At 32.7% G+C, this 27,410-nt stretch overlaps 1 protein-coding gene across 7 annotated transcripts in view; it reads right to left on the bottom strand.

Annotated features, from left to right (window-relative positions):
• The window catches only part of LOC143258428 (DDB1- and CUL4-associated factor 6-like), a 126,648-nt gene that overhangs the window by 39,936 nt on the left and 59,302 nt on the right, over positions 1 to 27,410 (bottom strand). The window contains exons 8-12 of one of the 7 annotated variants that reach the window (XM_076517349.1): positions 19,757 to 19,825; positions 17,326 to 17,431; positions 13,395 to 13,550; positions 8,721 to 9,558; positions 755 to 947 (exon numbers count right to left, since the gene is read on the bottom strand). In XM_076517349.1, coding sequence (XP_076373464.1) covers positions 755 to 947; positions 8,721 to 9,558; positions 13,395 to 13,550; positions 17,326 to 17,431; positions 19,757 to 19,825 — 1,362 coding nt within the window. Of the gene's footprint in view, positions 1 to 754; positions 948 to 8,720; positions 9,562 to 13,394; positions 13,551 to 17,325; positions 17,432 to 19,756; positions 19,826 to 27,410 lie in introns of all 7 variants that reach the window. The other 6 variants (XM_076517351.1, XM_076517354.1, XM_076517348.1 and 3 more) reach the window with 6 other exon arrangements.

Genomic DNA, 27,410 nt, shown 5'->3' with positions numbered 1-27,410 from the left:
TGGGACAGAGCATAATTTTTATAGCCTTCAATCTTATTTGGTTAAAGGAGCCATAAACTACAAAAACTCTGTGCCCTGAATTATAATAATAATTAGCCCATATTCACAAAAATTTAGCTTCTAAATTTTAGGCCTAAGCTGTTTGGATGAAGTTAGAATATGCTCAGCTTGGACTTGCAAAGATTCAAAGCCTAAATTATTTAAATTTGGATCATGCTAAATATAGACTCTAAGGAAGGTTACATACAATATTAACCCACTTAGACACTTAAAACCATGATAGAAGTACAAATATTTGCTAATCCTGGTTAGAATTATTAAATGGCTATAAAATTTTACAACCTAGGCATATTAAATCCAATTACCTACTGTATTCTGAAGACAATCCAAAGATAATACAGTAACTTGTAGAGAATAAATAAGAATTTTAATCAAAATCTTAAATAATATAGAAATTCAAAAAGTCCAGCATAAAATGAAATCCACAACTGCAAGTGAAGTAAAAGTGATAGTTCTGAAGTGGACTATAACAACTCCACACCAGTATACACAGTAGATAATTGAAACCTCAAAGTATCATGATAAAGAGAAAATTTTAAGAGAGAGTTAAAATCACACAAAGATACAAATTAGCATCACATAACAAAAACTGAAGAAGGTAGTTAAACTGAATGTTCAGTAGTCATGCAAGATTTGTAGTTAAAACAAAATACATGAATTTCATTTTTAAAAAATGGTCAGAAAAACTTGTCACCAGTACTTCAGAACCATCATCCTGTTCCATCCTATGCAAAAGTGGATTCTGGGTTGAACACTGAGCACTGCCAGGTTTCACTGATGAATTTGACAATTCTCTTTCACTAGCATTTGATACAGCCATAGTGATGAGTCCACTGTTAACCCCCTGTCCACTGAAGTGAAGATTGACCACAGGTTCAATGTTATGTCTAGCCACAAGAAGAAAACATTTAAAAAAATACATAATGTATGCATATATTTCTAACTCAACTACAATAATTACTATATATCAAAATAAATTTTTTCTCATGTTTCTTCAAAATAACATTAAATATTCAGATACTGAAATATCTAATTCCATACACTTAATTAATCAAACTGTTTCACCTTCCACACACACACACATGCAAAAGTTTCTTTATCTTCACTGTTGATCTCTAACTGATGTTCACTATGTGCAGAAATAGTTAGTACAACACAGATTGTATAGAATAACATTTAAGATATAAGATTATTATACTTTATGTAAAAATAGCTAGCAACACATGTACTGTACAGAATAACAGTTAAAATTCAGAACTATTATACTGTGGATGTACACAGCTAGTGATACATGTACTGCATAGAATAATAGTTAAAATACAGAACTATTATAATGTGGATGTACATAGCTAGTGATACATGTACTGTGTAGAATTATAGTTAAAATACAGAACTATTACACTGTAGACGTATATAGCTAATGATACATGTACTGTGTAGAATTATATTTAAATACAGAACTATTACACTGTAGACGTACATAGCTAAGGATACATGTACTATGTAGAATTATATTTAAATACAGAACTATTACACTGTAGACGAATTATATTTAAATACAGAACTATTACATAGCTAAGGATACATGTACTATGTAGAATTATATTTAAATACAGAACTATTACACTGTAGACGCTGTGTGAGAATTATATTTACATAGCTAAGGATACATGTACTATGTACTATGTAGAATTATAGTTAAAATACAGAACTATTACACTGTAGGCTATTACATAGCTAGTGATACATGTACTATGTAGAATTATATTTAAATACAGAACTATTACACTGTAGACGTACATAGCTAAGGATACATGTACTATGTAGAATTATATTTAAATACAGAACTATTACACTGTAGACGTACATAGCTAAGGATACATGTACTATGTAGAATTATAGTTAAAATACAGAACTATTACACTGTAGACGTAGTACATAGCTAGTGATACATGTACTATGTAGAATTATATTTAAATACAGAACTATTACACTGTAGACGTACATAGCTAGTGATACATGTACTATGTAGAATTATATTTAAATACAGAACTATTACACTGTAGATGTACATAGCTAGTGATACATGTACTATGTAGAATAAGTTGCAATAAATTCCATCATATAAAGTGCAGAAATAATTAATGTAAACAGTCTCAGAAACAAAGTAAGCAATGTCAACATTCTTTTCTCATTTGAATATCTTTTCTAAACAAACATCTCACTACAAGTAGCTAATACCTTATACTATTGTCAGAAAAGTTTAGCGAGAAGCTTTTAAGAGAATCTCTCACTCCAATTCCTAATAACATGCCCTGTTCCAGTGTATGATGCAATCAGTATTAGACTATATATGCTTCTCCACCAACAGGTGGGTGACATATTCTCCATGTACAATACTCTCCTTAAGTGCTTTATGTATCAAAATCTCATCCTTGATGAGACAGAAGAAACACACTGGAAGTGGACAGGTAGGGTTATAGCTCTGTGAAGAGGTGAGTAACCGTCTTAAATATATTTTCAAGTACAGAAAATGTCAACTCCAAAACACATTAATCAACTACCCAGCTGGTCACAATAGATATTGCACTGTTCTTAGTGTTGTAAAAGACTATAGGTATAAATCCCTAACCTACATTTCATGAAAGAATGCATCTATTCAGTCTCATACTGGTGCAATTAAACCAGTCTGATGGGGAACTTTCTATATGATCCACTCCACTTGGCAGGTAATGAGGAAGTAAAAGTCATATGATAAAAACTGAGAATGGCCAAATCATATATGAGAGAAAATCAGAGAAGTGCCATGGACTAAAAAGAAATATCTTCTATATAAAATCTCACATGAAAGACTGAGCAACGGGTTATTGAAACTAGGATAGCAAGAAGCTCCTCAAATGGTTTTGAAACCACACTTTTTTCTTCTTAATTTGTGTGTATAAATGACTTGAAAAGCTCAATTTCTCTGTCTTATCAAAACCACTTTAGGTGTGTGTGAAACATGTGGAGCAAAAAAATGACTGAGTGTGCAACTTGAAGGCAGGAATGAACTCAAACTTGGCAGACAAACTAGTAGGTACACTTATAGTATTCATAAGATTATTAAAGCAAATATTAATTTATTAGCTAGGTTGCATTTTCTGTTTAACTTGAGGCATGATGGCAGGTAAAACAAAATATGCAGCCAAGGTAAATGACAGATAATTATCTACTGTAAAATTCTTATCAATATTAAATGTAGCTACCAGTTTGACTGTCAATTTTAATTTCATTCCTTTAAGTCTCACACTCAATTACTTTTTGACTGTGCCTTCTTTTTAAGCCTAAGATAATTTTGGTTAGATATCATTTTTTGTCTCAAAACACAAACAAACCACAGAAAGTAAGAAATTAAGCAACACCCAACAGTATTACAAGTTAGCTTCTGAATCATAACCCTATTATTTAGAGCAGACCTTCATTTCATGGAACCAACAACATTCTTTGAAATATATGATGATAGTTTTCCCTAAAACAGAACTAATAGCTTCCTTCACAGCAATACCACTGAATTTAGATTAACAATTCCTTGTCATCACCCCCTAGTATAGCTGTATCAAACATCAATTAAATGATGCTAAATGCTTTTTAGTAAGGATAATTTCATAAAATTTAGTAAATCTATGCTGAATGTTAGCAATAAATAATCAATAATTACTATCCATCAATATAATTCTTTTAAAAAATTTGAATTAGAATCTGCTAATCTAGTTTGTTTGGCATAACTAATACCTATGTATCTGCACATCCTTTTACCTCATAATTCTGCTGCTCTGAATTAGCAATCTTTAATCCAAATGACAAGAAACTAAAAACATTCCATTTTTACTTTTAGGTATAGATATACTAAAAATGTTAGACTCATTGCTCATGAGACTTTTTGTGTAAACAGGCACAAAAATGTTCATCAAATTTGAGTGGACATTGTTGAATAACTCTGCATGTGAGGCTTATTTTACTGAAATCAAATGAGACTCTTAATTGTAGATTGAAAAGATATATGAGTGTACTAAATTGGAAAAAAATCTATAAAAATTTAGTATATTTTTCTATTAAATAAAGTTTCCATTCCTTTGGTGCAAAGAAAGAAGAAAAAGAATAAGAAACTCAATCAAAATTGGAAATGTTATACCTGAGGTATTTCTTAATTGCTTGCTTTGAAATTTGGTGTGAAATAAGAGTCCAGTAGAGGAAATCCACAGAAAATGTGTGATAATTTGAAACATCACAGTTCAAGAAACAGTGCTAAACTACCACTACTGTTGATAACACTTGGTGTGTTCTGCAGAAGGTTGTTTTAGCCACATGACACTACTGTGTGTTTTGATACACACACACACACTACCAACAGTAAGTGAACATGAGCATACAGGTTTAACACCTTCTATCTATCATGTCCCACACAATATAAATTTTGGTAGAAATAATCTTCCCTTTTGAAAAGAGACAAGCCCAGCAACTGAAGAAATCACAGTATGGTGTAAATAATATGACAAGGTATTAGACGATGTCTACATCTCATTGGAGAGATTTTGAAGGCCAAAGGCCAGAGAAGCTACGGAAAGACAACCACGACTGGAAGTGCCATTAAAAAAATGCATCTTGAAAAGAAGGGGGCTTCTATGACAGGAAAAGACAAGTCTGATTGCCTCAAAAGAAGGATGCTTTGCAAACAAGGTAACAACATACTTGCCATAAAGGAAAAAGGAGACACCAGGGTCTGAACAATCATACAAAGAAGTGAAAGAGAAAAAATTTGACCACCTCTTCAGCTTCTCAAAAACTAGAAAGAAAAGTAACCTGACCCTCTTCTAAAGTGTTCGTGAAGCATCTAAGCCAAAAACGTTATTGCACTTACATTTGTTACACAGCCCTTACTTATCATTTGTGACAGTTTACAAATAATAATTTTTTTTAAACAGATTTGTTTTATAAAACAGTATTTCAATATTTCAGTGTAGATTTACTGGGCTGTTTCATTTGGTTAAAAATGACAATTTATCCATCTGGCATTTAAGTCAATCATCTAACCACAAAACAACTTAAGTTTACCATTAAGTTAACATTTTCTTAAATTCAAAGTATATTCCAATAATATTTACCCCACCACTCTTCACACTACAGTTATTACTCGACTGCAGTGGTTTCTTTCTTTGCCCATCTAAACATTGGTCTCATTTTTTCCAACATGCTCCAGTCTTTTATATACCACTTAATTTCCCTTGGTGATATTTGTCACAATGCACCCTCTATCCTAATACTGTATATAAGCACTTCATTAAAATAATATTATCAACTTTCTCAAGATCAACACAATATGCAGTCTCCAACCTCAGTGGAGAGAGGAAGGGCAGGAAAGTATGAGTGAAGGTATTATTAGAAATATATTTTTGATTTAAAAATTTTTACTTTCAAATCATTTACCTTCTCTCACATTATAGCTATAATCCCACAATGTTAAAGTGGAATGAAAAGTGAGGGCATTATCCATATAGAAAGCATCTGCATATATCATGGACATGTGAATAAAAGCCTAGCACCCTAGTGGTTGAGCTGCACTACACCCAGAATAGGCATGCTCTTCACCCAAAACTTAAGTACTGTATCATGGGTGATCATTACTATAGACAAGCCTCAACTAGAAAGTCCAGGTTCCATTACTTGGGGTGGGAATTAAGTATTTTTGGTCCTTATATCCCACATTGGAGGGTATGACAACTGGAGAGCAATATTACAGATATAGGTATACATTTATAAGTGGATCCTGATCTGTAACTACACAGCAATGTGTTCTAAGCCACCACAATCATGATGAGAAGCAATACTGAAATGGACAAATCTTCTCAATGTAAACAACTCAAAAGGCAACATTCCAGACTTGAAATGACATGATCCTGTATGCTATACTCAACCTGAGGAAACAGAACTCACCTACTCTTGAATTAAAAAACCTGACTTCAAAGCCCAGCTTAGTGAGCAACATATAGTTTTCTTTTCTCTGAGATTATAGGGATGATGTGGAATAAACTGTGCTCAACTAAGGACCCAGGATGGACCCACTCTACATTTGGAATTACAAGGAAACAATGGACCCTCTTCCATGAACAGGTACTGAACCAATATTGATCATAAAGAAAGGCCACACTCAACCCCACCAGATAGTCAAGCATCAAATATGAAACAGTATTATGAGTAGGCTGTTGCATAGGGTGGTTCTTCTCCTCTTCTACAACAGTGAAAGAAATTCACATTCTGGAGGAAAACTCTGTCCACTACCCCAGCAACTGGTAACCAGATGTGGTAAAACAACTTCTTAGCTCCACTAGTGGAATCTGGGGGGTAATACACACTGGGGAGCTCTGAGAAACAGTCCAATAGATGAATCAAGTTTCCTAACTTTTTAAAAGCAAACCAGCAATGATTTATTCAATCCAGTAATGAACAGGAATGGGCAGGAACCCCTTATGCTTTACTTATGATAGTCCACGAGTGGCAGTCCAGCACAGAATAGTAATACCACAACTAGGTCAGCCTCTTGATGGTCTTATGGAACACCTCATTTCTACAGAGCCTGTTACATCCTATATCAATTATATTGAAATATTGGTTGCTAGTAGGAATTGGTTCAATTAAAGCACACCTGTCTGGATAACTCTCCCTAGAGAGTGAGATCCTGTGAAATAACAGTTAGGGACCCTAAAGGGTAAAGAAGAGACAAATACAGTAAAGAAAATACTCACCCTTCTGTATAATCTAATAAATGTGGTTAAGATAGCTACAGGGAAGTAGTCCCTAAGAGGAAGATACTACCAGATCATGTGAATAATATGAGATAAATTATTGGGGAAGGTCCATATACCAGCCTGCATAATGTCCTCTAGAGGATAATTCAATCGAGCTGCAAAGGATATAGAAATGTGACAAATCTGATTAGATGTGATTCATAGAAGTCTTCTTGCATTCAAAGATAGCCCAGAATAAGCTATATGGATCAATTTCTTATTCATCTCATCAAAGTAACCAGGAGTAAATCCTAGAAAACTGAATTATTATAATAAATAAGAAGTCATTGTCTAGTATTTCCAAAGGCACTGGTGTGAGCCACAAAATCTTCAAGACCTTCCCTGAACATAACAAACAGTCGAGATTTGGTCAGTCATAAAAGTGAGAAATATGATCAAATCAATCATTGAAAAGGAAATATCTCCTACATTGGCTAACAGTGTTTTAAGGAAAAAGAACCAGTCTAAGGGTTTAAGTAAAATGACAAACATCCTGTTCACAATGAGCAAAAACCACTGTGACAAGCAATATGTGTCAGTAAGCAGCAATGCAAAATAAAACTTTAGGGAAAAGTGGTATATGGTAGATGAGGCTAAGGTTTCAAATAAGTATTGAAAGAGGGCATTTAATGCCCTCTTAACATACCAGTTAGGTAAATGAAATCACATAGTTCCAACAGCCATGGCAGACAAGGTGTAACTCTCTCTTCAAGTAACTGAGCAGTTAGCCTCCCTGCAAGAACCACAATGTCAGTGGATGGAGGGAAAACTAAATACTTGCTCCCACAAACTTCAGCCATCATGTAAGGTACAGGCTCAAAAGCAATGGGATGAAGATCCAAAATATCACACACATACACAATGGACAAACCGAAGAAAGAAGACTAAGGTAGCTTATTCCAAAGTGGCCTCCAGAGAAGCCAACAAAATAAAAGATGACACAGAGAAAAGCAAATCTCAATTCTCTCCACAATATCTAAGATCTCCCTCTATTGCACCCTCAGAGCTCCCTAAATGGGCACTATCAAACAAAACATGTCTCAATATTACTAAAAATAGGATATATGACAGTCTCAACTGAGGTTGAAATCAGACCTCTGCTTAGATGGGCAAAGAAAGAAATCCTGGCTGTCAAGTAATAGTTATGGTTTGATGGAAGTAAGTATGTTTTGGAACTATGAATAACACTTAGATATTAAACTTTGAAAATGGACCTTTGTTCTTATTTTTAAATTGCCCAGAAAAATATTGAAAAGTATTTGCTATGGGCAAGACAGAAGATTATGTGTGTAATTATGCAAATTCATAACAACATAATTCTAAAAGGTGTGCTAGAGTCATTTCAAAATTTCTGAAATGACCCTGAAAAGTAATGAAATAAAAACTATATCATACTAGAATATCATGAGTAAAAATTCCATCAGGCAACACTTCTGAATGTTTAACAAAATTTCATTAAATTTCATTAAATGCACATGCAAAGTACATTATTCTTGCTTACAAACATAATAAAATGATGTTTAAATAAATTTCAATCATAAGGTACAGTCAACATCTCTGTCTGATGAAAATTATAAATTATGCATAAAAGCTTATTCTTTAAGATCTGTATCCACATGTAAATGCACTTATTTTCTTGTCAAAGCAAAGGGAAAATGCTTCATACATTACATAAATGTTTCATCAAAACATATATACATATTGCTTTCATATAGTATGGTGAAAATTTACATTATAAAAGATTTCATAGTTTGCAACAAAGAACGTGTGCACATACAGTTCAACATTACAATAAGGATTACCAATGTCTTCATAATAAACAGAAGTAACTTTACTTACGTCTCTAAAAATGCTTTACGTCGATTAGATAGTTCTTTTTTCAAACTTTGCATATTTTCTTCCAAAACAACTTTCCCTGAACCTTCTTCTTCAATTCCACCATCGTGCGATACACCTTCATCCTTAGTTATACAATCTGAAGTGATATTATTAAACTGAACTGTTGATGTAGTTCCCATATCTTCTGGCAAATGGTCTTTAACTGTCAATGCAATAGTACTAGTGCTACACTCTAATGATGGATCATGATCTTTAACTGTTGAAGCAGTAGCACTAGTGCTACTCTCTACTGAAAGATCTTGATCATTTACTGCCAATGTGGCAGCACTAGTGAAACCCTCTACTGAAGGATCTTGATCATTTATTGTTAATGCAGCAGTACTAGTGCTACTCTCTAATAACAGATCTTGATTGTTTATTGTTGTTGCAGTGCAAGTGCTACTATCAGAAAAACTATCTTGATTAACAACTGTTGAAGCAACTATTCTATTTTGGTTGTTTTGAGAAGCAACTTCTGTCTCAACTGACATACAATTGTCATTATTCTTTTCCACTACAAGTTTCTTTGATAAGGATGAACCTAACCTTGGGTTGTCATTATCATCACTAGATATAGCTTCAGACTGGGCAACATCAACTTTGATACCCGAAAAGTCTAACAAGCTACTTGGGGGTTTTAGATCACTGAAGTCCATTGATAATGCAAAAGACTTGGCATCTGTTTCTTCTATTTGTGTTTCTTCTCTCTGTTCAGTAAGTTCAGCATCATTTGATTCCTCTTCCTCCATGTGCTGCATATCTTCAAAAACAGGTCTGCTAACTCCTGAGCTTGAAGGCTCTGCTAAAACATAATAAGTATTAAAGAGCTGATAGTTTACTAAAAAACATAAAATTATTAAATGTGTACATATATACATATGATTAGTTTGATAGAGAAATTTGTTATTCTACAAAAAAAAATTAAATTAGTATTGTATGCACAAAGTTTATTCTTGTTGTTTGTAGTTAAGTACAAAGCTACACAAAAGGCTGTCTCTGTTCTGCCCACCACAGATACTGAAATCCGGTTACTAGCATTGCAAGTTATGCCACTGGGACAAGGGGAGGGAGGTTCATATAGGATCAAATACAATTCTAAAACAAGTTCACATCAAAGAAAAATAATAATCAATACTAATAGAATGTTCACAATGTGTATACAAGAGAATCATATGTGTAAAAGGTCTGATATACACATATAACTGCACAAGGTCAGTGCTAATGCCACTGATGGAAAATGTGCAACAATACAGTGATTATCCAGAATGATCTTACTAACACCTAAAGTATCCCCAGAGAAAATACATTTTATAAAGAACAAGTGACAAGAACAAATCAGACAGATTGATCTCTTATATTCACAAAGAACAAGTAACAAGAATGAATCAAACAGGCTGAACTCTTATATTCACAAGGAACAAGTAACAAGAATATATTAGACAAGTTGACCTCTTATATTCACAAAGAACAAGTAACAAGAATGAATCAAACAGGCTGAACTCTTATATTCACAAGGAACAAGTAACAAGAATATATCAGACAGGCTGAACTCTTATATTTACAAGGAACAAGTAACAAGAATATATCAGGCAGGCTAACCTCTTATATTCACAGGACTAAATTTCCTTTATTATGCTCACCTATGTTCCTTGACTTTTGGCTCCTGCATTTAAACCACTCATTAACTTGTATCACTTAAATATTTTGATATATACCATGAAGTACCACATGTAGATGTATTTCTGTAAAAGAATTAGTTTCAACATTTAAAACTGTGGATTTCACATCATGATAAACACCGAAGAAGTTTTTGCTGTTTTTTAAATCTTTTTCAGTAGTAGCTTTCAAGTTTTTGTTTCACTAATAATATTTGAAACATTTCTGGGCATTTCAAATGCTCCAAGTATTGAGCAAATGCATGCATTAAAGAGAAGTGTAATGCATGTTTACAAATGCATGAAAAATAATTATATAACAACTAAGAAGAGAAATATGTTGAGAAACATTTTCTTTATGCTATCTACAAACAACACTACTGAGGTTGTAAGAATTATGAAAGCCTCATAAGAGAAACCAGAAATTATATTTGTATTTAAAAGACTAGCATCACTGCAGCAGTGAGAAAGCTACAGTGAATGTTTATATTATCTTACACAAAGTTGCCAGGAAAGGAAATGAGTCAGAACATTGATGCAGTATATATTTCAATAGTGTATATTTGGATACAAGTAAGAAAGCTACTATTTACTAACTTTACCTGCAACACATGAACATGTAGTTTTGATTCTGGTTTTAAGAACTGTGAAACAATCAAAGAAAAATAACCAATTAAGTGCTAGGTCTACTTGCAGGTAGTTGTGTGCACTACTTGGAAGATTGCATGAATACCAGAGAAGGTTTGTACAAATATCTATGTTTAAAGCTCAAAAGTTAGTTTTCATCAGGTTACTGTTGGGAGGTTTTGGAAAGGAGCTGAAAACTCAGAAGTCATCAAGAAGTTGCAGGCATTGCGAGGCAGATTATCCAAGGCCAATAAAAGAAGCATAACTACCCATATGAAAAACTTGACCAATGTTTCTCACCTAAGCTCTCTGTAAGTAACTTACTGTCATCTTTCCTAGCATCAAGTAACATGGTTAAAATATGTTTGAACTGATATAATGTAATGATTTAGTAATGTTATTGGAAGCAAACAATATCAAAAACTTATTTTGATAAGGTTAAACAGTTTTAACTTTTTACAAGTTTAAAAAAGGATTTTTCAAAAATTATGAATTATGGTGAACACAATAAATGGGCAAACACCTGCAGTTCTGATGATGTTGTTTAACACCTCCACAAATCTGTTTATGACAGAAAGATCCAAAAATATTTACTCTTCTCCCAAGAATTAACACTCGCATGCTAAACTTACAACTTGCACTATTTAAAAAATCTAATTCTAATGTCTATATTAAATTTTTAATGTTAAAATGTAATTCAAATAAATACTTACCTCCAGTTGGAAGTGTACATAAACCATCTATTCTTGCACTATTTTGTACAATAATTTGATCACTGATTATTATACAGATTATAATACACTCTCTACACCAACTAGTAGGTTCCATCTAGACTTACTACAGAGCAGGACTCTTTAACGTTTCTTATATGAGATACAGGAAGGTTAAATGTGCCCATTTAGAGGTAAATAGTTATTTTAACCCTTCCATTACAGGTTGGGTGAATCCAAGTTTTATTGACAGTCAACAACAACAACAACAAGATCCAGGTAAGTCCTGTATTTCCTGTTTTCCATGTGTATCTATTCATTTATATAAAATTAACTAAGATGTAAAAATTATACATGCATCAGGTTAGATAATGTAAACTAAAGAAAAAACATTTTTCATGAGGTATGCTCATGAGTAGCCTGTGTATTACAAATTTAATAGAATAATGTGTGCTATACACATTTACCAAGTGGTTTACAACTTGTGGAGAAGAATAAAACCAATATAAAGACAAGGTTTACATCTATTGCACAGTGTTGTGTTTTGAACAGATAAAAGTCAGTTTCACTTATAATACAAAAAACATTACAGTGAGAAACTCAAAGGCTAGTTTGGATGAATTTGTAATGGCTCTTGTCACACACTTCAAAAGCAAGAAAAACTGAGAGAGTTACAGAAAATTGTCTACTTTTTGCATGTTGTTAATATATGTTCTTTGGTGCATTATTTAATTAAATAAAAAGTATTTAGTGCATTACTACCATGGTTAAGTACTTTATTTCTTGTTTTTTATGTTTATTATTTATTTACTCTTATAAAAGTAACTACAATGTAGAAATAGGTGTCTTTTTAGGTTAGCTGTGATTAGATTGGGTAAAACAAATAATAACAATATAATAAAACTCTTTTATGAGACACTCACACAAGCAGCACATGTCCCTAGTGATTAACAATTTATTATGGTTAGTACAGTAGTTAAACACAGTTCATAAAGCAATAAAACAATAAAATGTAATTACAGATAGATGTATATTGTTACAAATTTAGAGATACTTAGGATAAAGGAAATTAGCTTCATGTTGCAATTTGAAGTCATTCAGGAAAGAAACAAAAGGGTAATGTAGATTTGTTTTGATTTTTTTGGGTGGTTACAAGGTTGGTCAAATTGAGTAATCCGATATTAAGTTAGGGTAGAGAAAATAACATAAAACATAAAGTTTTACTGAAACAAAAACAAAAAATGTTTGAAATATATTTCGAAGGTTCTAGAAATTACATAAAGACAATTTGAAATGAGGAAAAGTATTTTTAATCTTACCATGAAAACTACTTTGCACATGGACTGTTCAAAACAAATACTTAATATATATGTGGAGCAAATCTTTATTTTAGTTTATTAAAAACACTTCACTAAAAATAAATGATTTTTTGTACCTGAAAGACTTATAAATGATGTTAACTGAAAGACTGCCAAATTTTGTGAAGATATAAACACTATATTGAAAGTTAGAAGTAAATAGGTACAAAGAGGTCACATGGTTGGTCATACCAACCAAGCCCATGTTGAGAGAGTTAACAGAAACAGCATTCATAACATATAAACTAACAAGTACAACACAGCAGAATATGACAAAAAACATACCTTGTTCATCAGAGTGGTTGTTACTGGACCTGCTACGGGCTCGAGAAGGGTTATTGAACATTCTTGTCAAAACATCAGACATTCTCTGCATCAGACTTGCATGAAGAGTGTGAGGTTGATGTTCAGGTTGAGCCTGCTGCTGACCCTGCTGTTCGGCTTAAATTCAGAAAGCATGAATAACTTGATTAAATTTGGGCTTTTATATAATGTAAAATATTTTTATACTACATTCTATGCAACACACTCTATAGATATGTTATCAAACTAAGACTGACAATAACTCAGTTCAATGTTTCCATTTTCACAATGAAAAATGTATATTTTGAAGTATTTCAATATTTTAATTGTCAGAAAAGATTATTTCATGTGATACATTTCTAAGCCATTTATCATAATGAAAAAACATATCACGAAGGGCAAAGGAAAATAAAAAAATGTAAAAGATATTGAAAGCAGCTCAGAAAGATGATAATTTCAATAATAAAAAAGTATGGTCTTAAATGTTGAATAACATTTTTTCACAAGTATGATTTCTGCTGATTTCAAGAAAGTATCAAGAACTGTTTTCTATACAGTAACATATACAATTTAGTAATTACTTTTGTTCTATAGCTTATTTTACACTTGGATTTTGCATTGTTCCAGAATACAAAAAAATGTTTAATACCTTCAGAAATTACTTCCAAATCAACTTCCACAAAACACAGATAGATGAAACAAGACCTGGACTTTAAGGTTTTCAACACAAAGGAACTTCCTTTGTATTATAAAAGCTTTTAAATCCAAATATGTGTAGTTTTTACTTTTAAAAAAGTGCTTTATCTATTATATGTTAATCAACTAGCAAAAATACCTGGCTCTGCTCAGATTATTAGGTTGATAAATTCTAGATGACTATGTTAGTATGTGTATTCTGAACCTATTTTAGTATCCCTCAGATGGACCTAGTTTTTACTCCTCTTGCCCCAGGTGTCAGTTACTGTGCATGGCACAAAGTTTTACTTTCAAATTTTTATTAAACTACTTTTTGTTTAAGTTATACCAATTAGTATAGCATAAAATCTTAGCTTATAACCCACATTTTAATTTTATACAAGTTTTATGTCCTTAGTTCTAAAAGGCAATATTTTTGAAAAATCCTGAATTCCCACTAGTGTGGCACACAAGACATATTTTCTCTGGGCATACTCTCTTCATTTCATGCACCACCCTTTGAAAATACAGGAAACTAAATGTAAATTACTCACTATAAAATCTTCATTGCTTAGACAAACCATAATTTTACAGCATTCAATTTTGTTCGGATACAGAGCTATCAAACAGAAAATCAGACCACTTGTGACACACCTAGTTGTCGCATCCTCCTTTTTAGAATTGGTTAATAGTTCTTTCTTGTGTTTCATTACATATTACATTTAACTGATAAAAAGTCAAGATTTTCATCTGTCAAATGATGTATTATAAATCTTGTGTTCTGAACAGAAAATCATCATTTTCATTCAGAGTACAACCTTAGTTCCTCTGGACAAATTACTGGATTGCTTGAATAAATTTGAAATGGCTCTTGTCAAAGTTAGATAGACAGAAAAATTGAGAGTAAGAGGAAGTTGTTTACTTTTGGCATGTTATTAGTTTATATCATTTGGCTCATTATTTAATGAAATAAAAGTTACTTAGTGCATTACTATGTTTAGTACAAAAAAGTAGGGTTAACTGTCATTGATAGCAAGGAAAAAAAATTGGGTAAATACTTTATTTCTTGTTTTTCATGTTTATTTTTCTTATAAATGTAACTAAATTGTAAAAATAGACATTTTTAGGTCAGTTAAGATTAGACTTGGTAAAATATATAATAATAATATAAATGTTTCACAAGGCACACATTTAATCTAATACCATAACATAATCTAAATGTTTCCCAAGTGAGTTACAACATATAATGGTGCAAGTAGAAATTAGACACAATTAAAAAGGTAATAAAACAAAAAATGTAATCATAAATAGATATATACTGTTAAGAACTTAAAGCTACTTAGGATAAACAAATGTAGTTTAGTGTTACAATATGAAGTCATTTTAGAAAGAAATAAAAAAAAAAAAGAGTAATTTACTTTAATTTCTTTTTTTGGTGCTTAAATTGACCAAGCTTGTGTTGAGATAGTTAACTCAAAGCTTCTTTTAGCTTATGGGAATAAGTCGCAGCCTTACTGTTTCAGTTTTTGCACACATTATGATTTGCCAATTACGATTTTAAGATGGGATGGAAAGGGCCATGAAACATTTTAACTGCAATGAATACTGGTAGGATTTTAAGAAATTAATAACTAAGCCTAAAGTAAAGACAGTGTGAGATAACCTAGCCAAGAGGCAAGTGCATAAAATTTATCATGAAAGTAAAAACACTGATCCAATTTTAAACTTAAATTATTTTTGAATTAAGGTATTTTCTGATATATCATCATCATTTTTAATAAAAAATAAACCTCCTTGGTCAATAAAGACTCTAAATTAAAGAATAAAAAAAATTTCCATTTTTGTTGTCTACACCTTTCATTTTTTACTTAAATTAAAAACTGGATTAAACCACTTTACAGCAAACATATTTTAATGAAAAACTTATCAAATATGTTTTAATTTAAGGTTTTATTATTATCTAAGTTTTATTTCTTTATTTTAAAAAAAAACATCTAAAACAGTAATTAAAAATGCAGTACTTACTGTTACATGATTCACTCATGGTTAAAGTTTTCACCAAGAGGTCTTACACAATCAACTGTGTGTGTGTAGCTAATACATGCTGTCAGCACACACAGTTAAACTACAATTCCAGCTCTCTCTCATTAACTATGCAGAAACTTCTAAGAATTTCTGTCCATGTGAAACTAGATTCTAACACTTATAAATTTAAAACTACATTTAATAGCAAATGTTTTATTATAAATTGTAGAAAAAAATCAAAATTAAATGTCTTGTTTTCTAAAACTACATAATCTTAAGATAATTTAAGTCAAATGTAAAATTATTTCATCAATTAATTTCATTTTTGTGAAGAACTTTCACAAGTGTTACATACCTACTTACATTATAAGCAGGTCATGATTATTGGGCTAAAATCACTGTTGGAATGCACTTTCTTTATATTAGAAAATCTTAATCTGACCAATATACTACATAGTATACTATGGAGTATTAGTACTTGCCTTGCCATTTTTAGCAGGCTATACATCTATAATAAAAGAGCATGAAAGTCTGTCATTTCTATTTGTAACATAAGGAATGACTTCTTTTCTATGTGATTTTTCGCTAGCTTGCCTCATCAAAAAAGATGTGTACATGCATAAGTGCAAGAACATGGATAAAAACTAACATCCTAATGCACACTCTCAGAGTCCACTTCGTATGGGTGCAAAATATCCTATTGGAAGTATGGTGTTCACACACAATACACCCTTTCATTATTATAGATTCAGAACTCCAATAAATCTTATAAGTCTGAAAATAGTTACCAAAGCATCTTAATAGTTTTTAAATGAAGATAAAACTTTTGTTACTGTTTAAAATACAATACCTTGTATATGCAAATTAACACAAAATACAATATTCCAATTTGCCCCTGAAGAAGAAAGGTCCACATTTCAAAAGCATTCAGGTTATAAGTTTTTACATTTTTGTATTGAACTGATTTCCTGAACTTGTGTGTTCTTGCAATACTATTAATAATTGTACATACAAGTTTTGCTTCTACAAACATTTTCGCATATTTTCAAGTAATTTTTACTGATCAACTCTTATTGCTTCTGCATTCTTTCCCCATCATTTTTCCAGTATTACTGTAGTACTTAAAATAAAACATTCTGTAAATGAATGCATAAAATTACTACAGCTCAGAAACAATATCATTTAAGTTACATTAATTGCAATGATGACTTACTTCTCAATTCACTTTCAGGTCTAGCATTTGGCCCAGTGTCTGACCAATCACCTCTCACTCTTACTCGTTTCATTGCTGACTGACTAATTGAGCTTTTGGCACGTGTCTACAAGTGGACAAAATGTAAAAGTGCACAAACTGTAAAAGGTAGAAATTAATTTTGTACTGAGAACTCTCTCTTCATTAGTTCAATGTTTTTAGACTCTATGAATAATTACTTTTTCCTTATAAAATACCACAAAGTTTAATGATAAAGCTGGTAGTAAACTGGTGTTACGCCAGAGAACATAACTACTTCTACTTTTAACAATCAAGTTGGAAGCAAGCTAGTACTGAACCAAAGAACAATACAACTTTTACTTTAACATTGAGGTTGGTAGTAAGTTAGTACTGAACCAAAGAACAATACAACTTCTACTTTAATAATGAAATTGGTAGTAAGTCTGTTCTGAACCAAAGAAAATTACAACTTCTACTTTAACAATGAGGTGGGTAGTAAGTCTGTTCTGGACCAAAGAAAATTAGAACTTCTACTTTAACAATGACGTGGGTAGTAAGTTACTATTGAACCAAAGAACAATAAAACTTGTACTTCAATAATGAAGATTTTAGTAAGTTACTGGCAGAAAAAGGAGAAAAATATTTAAATAATATTTACTGGAAGTTTATGGTTTAAGATACTGTATCAGAGCTTTTACCATTTAATCAAGACATTCAGGAGGCCCAATCATTAAATGAACTTTTATTGGTATTCTATACTCTATTAGTTGTTTAGAAAGTTCACATAGACCAATAAGCTGAATCATCATTTTCAAGGATTTAATTTATGATTAAAAAAACATGAACTCCACCAATATTGTTAAACATATTTTACTTTATTTTATTTAAAAATCCACTGACAGCTGCACAAGATGTTACAGAAACTGGGGTATAAAAAAATACTTTATGATGAAAAGAAATTTACAATGAAACAAATCATTAAAAGAAATTTTAAGAGACTGCACATTACTGAATAAATCTTTTCATTTTTCATCATTCAAAGTCCCCTAAGTATATTTTAACTTTTTCAAACTTCAATTCCATAACAAAAGATAAAACCTTGCATCTTTCTTCAAACTACTGATTTGGCCAGAGCTAAGAACTCCTCTAACATATAATAAAAAACAAATATTTATCTAACACATTACTTCTACTTTCTAATATGTAACAAATTGACCTGTACCCGATATGCTGCTGAACATATATGATCATGCCAACTGAGCCAAAAAAGCAAGGGTTAACACTCTTATTACTGCTGAAAGCACTACCACTTTTATTTTGTTCCACACATTAATAACACTTCATAATTTCACACAAGTACTGTCATGTGTACCAGTTACCAGAGGGTATAATTACTAAGTGGCACTACAAATCAATGGTTTTAAGAATCTTGTTCATTTTAGACTTGGAACAAAGAATTAACAAGATTACCAAGAGACAAAATAACTTATATTGCAATACTGTATTTACAGTTCTGTTTTATAAGGAAAAGATTGTCTCTAAAATATTTATTAATGGGTCCCAAAGTGTCATTAGAAATACTCTTACCTAGACTGATTGCTACATAAATAATGGGTGACCTATACAGATACAAGCTGTCAGGTTGTTTTTAATGGCAAATATTTCACCATTTTATGCATGGTGATTAGGTTCATGACACTCATTATATTACACAATTAATTTTTTTACTTCTTTCTCTCTCTCTCTCTTTGTATTAAAAAAGTTTAAGCAATAATTGATGATAAACTTAGGCTAGAAGTGTTGTTAATAACTTATGAAGGTTTATGCTAAATACAGAAATAGGAAGATTCTGAAACATCCATTTTTTCCAACAATTTTTGGATTTTAACTTTCTGCCAAATAAGCTTTTTAAATAATTTTATAGTAGAGATAGAAACTTCAAAAGCTGTAATTGATAGGTGTTGCCAAAACAGCACGTTCCTAATTCACAAGTCAAGATATCCCTTAAGATCTTTTCCTGTGAAAATGATATAAATGGTACAGCATGTTTTCAATAAAAACAAGGGATATGGAAACTAGAGTGTTAGACTTTCAAAGACTCTTCCAAAACCTTCTGATAAAAAACATCAATTTTCAGGATTCCCAGTACTGAAAAATTTGTTTAAAAAATTCCATGATTTTCAAGACCTAGCAAACCATATGTTTAGTAGTATATTTATTGTTCCATAATGCTCTGAGAAAATGAAATGTCATTATTTTAAAATACTCATGTAAATTAATAACACACACACACTGTTAAAACATGTTTGAAACATTTTACACTTTTGGATTATGCCCAACAAAATCCAAGATCAAAATAAAAACATAAACTTGAAAAAAATTCCAAAAGTACTTCTGTCAGAAAGTTAAATTATATGTTTCACATTCTTACACCTGTTGATGGTGATGACTTCTCTTCAACAGATTTACTGAGAACTTTCACATCACTTTTGTTATCACCCTAAAAAAAAACAGATAACTTGAGTGAACAATGCTTCGTTCAAAATAAGCAAATAGTTTACAAATTATTAATTTTTTTTATAATTATGACAATCATTATAAAGTATATAAATGTACCTTATGTTAGTGTAGTGCATGACTTAGCTGTTAATACTACCTACAGAAATTGTCCAATACAAATCAAATTTATGCCCAGCAACAGTGAAAAGTAGATGTGTATAAGCAACATTCCACAGAATAACTAATATAGTAGAAGATCCTACCCTTGAAATACACTATTTCATGTCTAAGAATCAAGTTATATCTAGCTGAAGATACAATCAATAACTGGTATGTTATTATGAAGAGAGGTTCATGAAGTTATCAGCATAAGTGGTCCTCGTCACAGTGCATTAAAGAAAAGTAAAAAAAAACAGGCTATAAAGGTAATCTTACATTTCTCATCACATTGGATGAAAGAGAAGTAAAACACATGTAATTTTACATTACTCATCACACTATGTGAAAGAGAATTTAAAGAAAGATTGTATAAGTAATGTTACATTAACAGCTATGTCCATGTACTAACCCAGCTGACAGAAGATGTCCTGATATTTTTGATCAATCAGCAGCAAAAATTCTGTTTCTGTCAAATTATACTGATGTATTAAAGACCAAATGTATAGCCTGACATAGCTGAATATATCACCACATACATATCTTGATGAGCATCTCATAAATAAAACACCACGCATGGTTTCTTTAAACTAACAGTGACAAAGCAAAGACTAAGTTGTTCAGAACATAAAGTATGAAATCATAGTAAGTTTTAGAAAGTACTTGGTCATACCAATCACGACAATGAAGAGAAAGTGCATACTAATGTCTTTTGTTAAATAAAAAGATATAAAAGCTAATAAATACTGATGCTGATTAGTAATTACGAATCAGATATAGTGAAAAGATCCAAGAAATTCTCCAAAATAAAGCAAATGTATTTATTTATTCCACATTTTACTGTTATTAGAATACTTAAAGATCCTAGCATTTATATATAAAGTATCAAACATTTAGATTTACAGCAGATGTATAAGTAACTCATATTAAATGTTATTTCATAAAACTCTCTGATTAAATTAAATTTGTTTAATAAAGAAATTTAGCAGTATTTGTATAGCTTAAGCCCAATTTTATAAAGCAGCTTTGATCACATCTATCTACAACAGAATCTTAATGCTTTTTTTATAGTTTAAATCCAATTTCAAATCTCTCTAATATAGCAATGTATTGGTATTCTATATAGTTTAAACTTTATTCCATAAAAAACTGTCTGGTTAGATCAAATCTGTCTAATACAGAAACCTAGTGATATTTTATATATCTAATACACAGTTCAATAAAACAAGTTAGAACAAATCTGTTTAGATTTCTCACTACAGGCTTGGTCCTAGGGACCAAACTTGTAACCATTTTGAGCTTCTAATTTTCATGCTATAACTTTTAATATAGTAAGCATACCTTCACAAACTTTTGCATATTATCAATAAACATTACAAAGCTTTTGGATACAAAATGCCATTTGTTTTTATTAAGGTTATAATTTTTCTACACTGAAAATGTATTTCCAATAGGTTCTTACCTCTACTCACAAGATTAGTTATAGTTGTTCAATGCTGCCCTCTATATACAAACCTTTTCTTTGCACATTCCACAAGCTTTACACTCCCTCACATTCAAATTGGAAGATTACAACCTGTCTCTCATGCAAGTTATCATGCATCAGTTGTTAACCAATAAGAGCATGGCATCCTAATGTGATGCATGTCGCTCCATTTACTCTCCTCTACCAAATCTTCACTTCGAAGTTTGAAAGAAGAAACAAGCACTAGAAAATTGTTATGAAAAGATCTAAGTGCCTATCAGAAATACATTTGCAGTGCAGGAAAATTTTAATTTCTGATTTGGTACTTACCTCCTTTCACAACAATAGCTAGAATATCACACTGAGAAGGAGGGACTGGTGCAAGGGTAAAACAGAAGCACCCATAGAAGCATCCAAAGAATACCGTTGACCATGATAAAAACAGATCTGAAGATCAAAATAGGAGAACTACACAGTTTCTAAGCCAGGTATACTTTTCATATGTGCATAGAAATTCATAAAACACAAGGCTGAAAATCACAAGATGTAGAATACATAGCACACATCAAACCATACTTGGCTAGTAAAATTTATCCAAAACCTCCTTTACAGAGTACCAACATTCACGCAAAGGTAAAATGAAGATTGTACCATCGTCACTTCCAACCCAAAAGTTAGGGATTAAGTTCCACACCAATTCCTAGGTACAATACAGGTATCAACATCCTACAGCAATTAGAGACTGGCCATCTGGCATTGAAAAAATGGATTTAACCTGTGTGAGGACTTATGTTGATTAGTTGATCAAATCCAACACCTCAACACATAGCTCTGACATCCACATGAAGGCAGAATGAGAGCAGCCATTCAAAAGGAATGAACTGCATGTGAGACAGATGAACCCCCAGTGGTATGAAATGTATTACAGGAAGACAAGTCAACACTAAGGTGACAGATCAACTCAGGGTATATGTAAATGAACAGAAGGAGACTACATCAACAAGTATAATGACTTATCAACTCCATTTTAGTATACATAAGATAAGGAAGCCACATCAAATAGTAAGGTGATGAATCAACTCCAGCAGTTGTGTGTATTGTTAAATATGTAAATAGTATCAGGAAGTCACATCCTCCAGGAAGGTGATGGATCAACTCCTGTTATAGCACAAATAATCAGGGGCTACATCATCCAAGAAGAGACAAATCAACTCGTGTTTGCATAAATAGTATGAGGATAACACATCATCCAGGAAGGAGACAGATCAACTCCTGCAATAGCAGAAATAGTATCAGGAAGCCACTTCCAACAGTAATGGGACAGATCAACTCCAATGGAGGCTACATTGCATCTATACCAATAGACCACAACTGCCCTACTCTCGACTGAACAGTTATAGCCAACTGTTTAGTGGAACACATAGTCCATCACCCCAGTGACTTGGAATTGGTAAGTGGTAAGAACTCCCATATACCACTTGGAGAAGGGGGTTAAAATGAGTTGGAGAGTCCAGAGGAACATTATTACCTAAGACAGTATAATGGCTGACCACTATATCATATTTTGAAAAGCAGACCATACCAAGTTCTTCCCTCAAGGGATGGCAGCAATCACCTTCAGCTTTACTCATGCAATCCAGAACAGTCTTGTTTACTAGGCAATTATCATGAGGTAGATAATCTTCAGCAAATATCTACAGTGACCAGGCAGAGCCGTGGATGACAGTGTGTGGTCAACATGGGGTACAGTGCATATTTTGTTGTTAAAGAATACCTGGCAGGGCACCATTTGCCACAGAGTGAGATCCAAGAGATAAATTCAAAGCAAGGGCCCATGCAAGAAAAGAAAGCATTAATAAAGACTTACCCAGTGTTATGGCTGCACCAAAGTCTTAGTTTAGCTAGAGGTGGTAAGCAACACCTCAAGAATGTAGAAACTGCAAAGTGATAGAGATAATGAGAGACGAATGTCAGCATGGTGGCCAACATACCAGACTGCAGAATCTTCTTCAGAGGTCAGAAAAACAGAAGATGGGAAGAGAGAGATGAAAAAGCCAATTGGATGAAACAACGAACCAAACTTGTAAGGATATAAAGAGAAAGATCCTGAGAGAAAAAGAATTGCCATGGAATAAACAGCCAGGAACAGGAACCCTTGAAGGAAGTCATGTTGGCAATATAGCAACGAAGTGCATTCACTGGGCATAGAAATCTTTACAAGTCAGGACAAAGGTAAAATAAGAGACAGGTGAAACAAAAAATACAAGACAATGGGCTCAAACAGAGGTAAAGTAATGGTATAGAGTAAAACATTAATGTTCCAATCTGGAAGTACCAGATGCAAAGGTGACCAACGTATCTGTATAAAATGGATGAAAATGGTAAAGATAGTGAAAGGAAAGACTTTGTGTTAGTGAAAAAAAAAAGAAAGGTATGAAATAGGGATGCTCAAAACCCAGATATCAAGGAAACTAAGACCTCATTTCAAAGGCCATGAAATAAAACTAACAGCAACCATTAAACATAAAGCCAAGAGCCAGGGCCCAGATGCAAGAAACATCCCATATTTACTAATACATAACCATGGGTAAAGGATGAAGGAGTAATATGTATGTGCAAGACTACCTAATGAAGTAACTGAATAGGAGGATAAACATGAGAATCTTGTTCCACCAATCCTGGATGAAGGCAGCTGTCGCCAAACCTCAAGGAAGGGAAATAGAGGACCAAAAGAAAGGTAACTGGTTATGAGGGAGGTGGTAAATGCATCAATATGAGGGGTATTTTATTCATAGCAATGTCACTGAAAAATAAGGGAGTGAACAGACTACTCTGCTGATAAAGCCAGTCTGGTCAAAAAAGATGACTCACCATAAAGTTGAAAGCCACCAGTACATGATATGCCATCAAACAGATGTGATGATCACAGGCCAAAAAAATAAGATCCAAGGTAAGAAATCTATGGATATCGAATGGGTGCACCCTTTATAATGGATATTAGTCACTTCTATTAAATTATGTAAGTGAATTATGACAAACCAATTCTTGACAGCTAGAAAAAATATCCAAAACCAACAAACAGCAGAGTTTGAGGACATGATAGGAATAAAATCTACAAACTCACCACCACAAACTTATGACTTGAAGCCACACAGTGATTGGGTGTAAATTTGGCTGATAAGGAGGAAGTGGGATGTCCACCAAAATATAAGCCATATCCAACCACTAACAGAAATCATTCATAACATAGAAAGAAAGGAAGATGAAAGAATTCGAAGGATCCAGAACAAGGTTCCCTTGGTTGTGAAGGACCCATTGAAGGAACATCGTGTGAGTCTGACCAAGGGGTAGAACAGGAAGAATCAAAGGCCCCATCCTCAAGAGCAAAAGAACTTCACGAGTGTAAAATAAAGTAGAGAACAAACATGGCATTATAAATGGACTATCCTGTAAAATAAAGCCAGAGAGAAGAAGGTTGGACCAGACTGAGATGGGTGTTCCAGTTACTGTGTCATAAGACAAAGAAAGGACTTCACCAATTTGATTTATCAATCCACCAAAACTGAAATAAGCAAAAAGAAGCCAGTCATCCATGATAAAAGAAAATGTCTCCCTAGGGCTTGCAGAAGTACAGAAAAGGTTCACACCAATCAACAAAAGATGCAAGGTGCCAAATTTAGTCCAAAGGGTAGGGTGCAAAATTGGTACACCACTCCACAATGGACCAACAAGAGAGAAGGATAAGAACACCAAAATGGGAATGTGCAGATAAGCATGGCAGATGTCCATCTTGTTTGTCCAAAGAAACAGGACAGATCAATGACCGGGCTTCAGTTCCCTATTTTCTTGGGAACTCCAAACTAGCAGGAGTACAACCCACTCAAATCACATGTGGCTGGTTACATAGCCTGTTGTGTGACAAGGGCTTCAACCACCTTAAAATATGCTGGCATGACCAGGGATTCTGAGGAGGATGAAGGAAACAGACATGCTAAAAAGAGTAAGAATGGGATGATGAAACCTTCTGACAGTAATCTGAATCAAAAACATTAGATATAAAGGGCTCCACTGACAAATGAAGGCCATCAAACAAGCTCCCACTGTGTAAGTCACCAAAACTGTTGGAAGCATACCCTCCACTGCCATGAAAATCAAAAGCAGAGAAGGGGAAGTTTGAGAGACAGAAACTGGTGCCACACTCAGCCCCTGAGAAGGACAAAGAAGCCATTAGAAAAGAAAGTGCTGACTTGTTATTGGACAGAAATAACCCTTAAGTTCAAAGATACTGAAATTGTATCAAACATGTAATGCCACAAAAACAGGGCCATGTGAATGTCCCATAAAAAAGGAGCCAGGATAATGTGTTCATAAAAATAAAGCAAGGTAAAAGAAATGGAAAAGCATGGTACCTGTTAAGTTTATGAAAAATTTGGGAACTGCTCCCCAAACAGGAAAAAACAACCTCAATAATAAGTGGTATGCATAAGGGCAGTCTACTCACTGATGACATAGAGTGGACAGATCCAAAGTCCATTGGGTATAAGGTATAGTAATGCAATTACACATAAGGGAGAAAAAAGACCCAGTGTGAACCCAAATATCACAGAATGAGGAGGAGCAACAAAAGCTGGGAAGCAGAATCACATGAATGAAAAGGACTTGGGGTAATAAATTCTAGGAGCACTTAACAAAAAATCACACACCTGACAAATGCAATCCAAAAAAGCCAACAAGCGCCAAACAAAATCTTCAGGCAGGTCGTGAGAAGTTATGATGAATTCCAAAGGAGAGAGAAACACTATCAAAATTATTGTCACCACAGCTAAGATTGAAAAGCACAGGAAGAAAACAAAGGTTGTCCATATAAATTTCACTCTCCCTACAGATAAATGCAGATAAAACCCCTGATGCATCACCTGTACCTGTGGCCTTCAGCAGAATTAGATGGGCTCAAATTAGTAACACAAACTTAGAAATGCATACTTGAAATTGTACAAACAAGCAAAAGATTTGATGGCAAAACATGGGTAAATAAATGGTTTAAAAAGGAAAGTGAAAATGCTGGAAATTAAATGAAATAAAGTGTAAGTGAAACTAAAGTAAACCACACTGAGTCAAAACTAGAACTTTTGCACTGCTAAACAAGAAGTTGTTAAAGGAGCACAGAGGGAGCCACTTGCATCACATGATCATGTCATACTGCTAATGGTTGAAAAGTAACACATGATAATTTGCATGAGAGACATGATGGAATTTTCCAATTTCAACAAGGGGAGTAAAAGGCTTTTGGCATGATTAAATAAAAAGTTTGCATGTAGATGGCAGCACTGCATGAGAATAGCTAATTGTGTGAGTGGAAATGCCATATCAAAATTTTAAGATTTTTCTAAAATAATAATTTCCTCATGTATTTTTTTTTAATGTTGGCCATCCAACATGCAAAGTAATTTTAAGATTGAAAATATTCAAGCAAAAGAAAATTTTCAAATTTCATGTGAAACCTTTATAACTCCCAGATAATTATCAAACATTTCTTTCAGAAAATAACCTTATATTTTATCTTTTATTTTCATCACTGTATCTCTGTACCAGTTTGATGGATTTGACCAACATTGTAACCACCACAGAAAATTAGTAAATAAACACAAGTTATGCTTTTTCATTCTAAGATGATTATAGGTCGTAACACAAAACGTTTAGACCAAGTAGCTTTAGTCCCATAACTTTATACACCTATGCGTAGCTATTATTTTTATTTTATTCAATCTTCAGTCATGCCTCACTAACATTACAGATTTTACAATGACTCAGCACACATGCACTCACATTACCATATACAAAGTGACTTGTCTTGGCTGTGTTCTAGTGGACTAGTATTTTGGTCACGATACATTATATAAGTATATACATTAATAACACTTACAAACAAGTTCTAAAATTTCAGTTTTCTTAAAACAAAATACAG

This window comes from Tachypleus tridentatus, chromosome 8, assembly GCF_004210375.1.
Source record: "Tachypleus tridentatus isolate NWPU-2018 chromosome 8, ASM421037v1, whole genome shotgun sequence".
Taxonomy (NCBI): Eukaryota; Metazoa; Arthropoda; class Merostomata; order Xiphosura; family Limulidae; genus Tachypleus; species Tachypleus tridentatus.
Note: the sequence above shows the minus strand (reverse complement) of the source record. Positions and strands in the feature narration are given on the sequence as shown.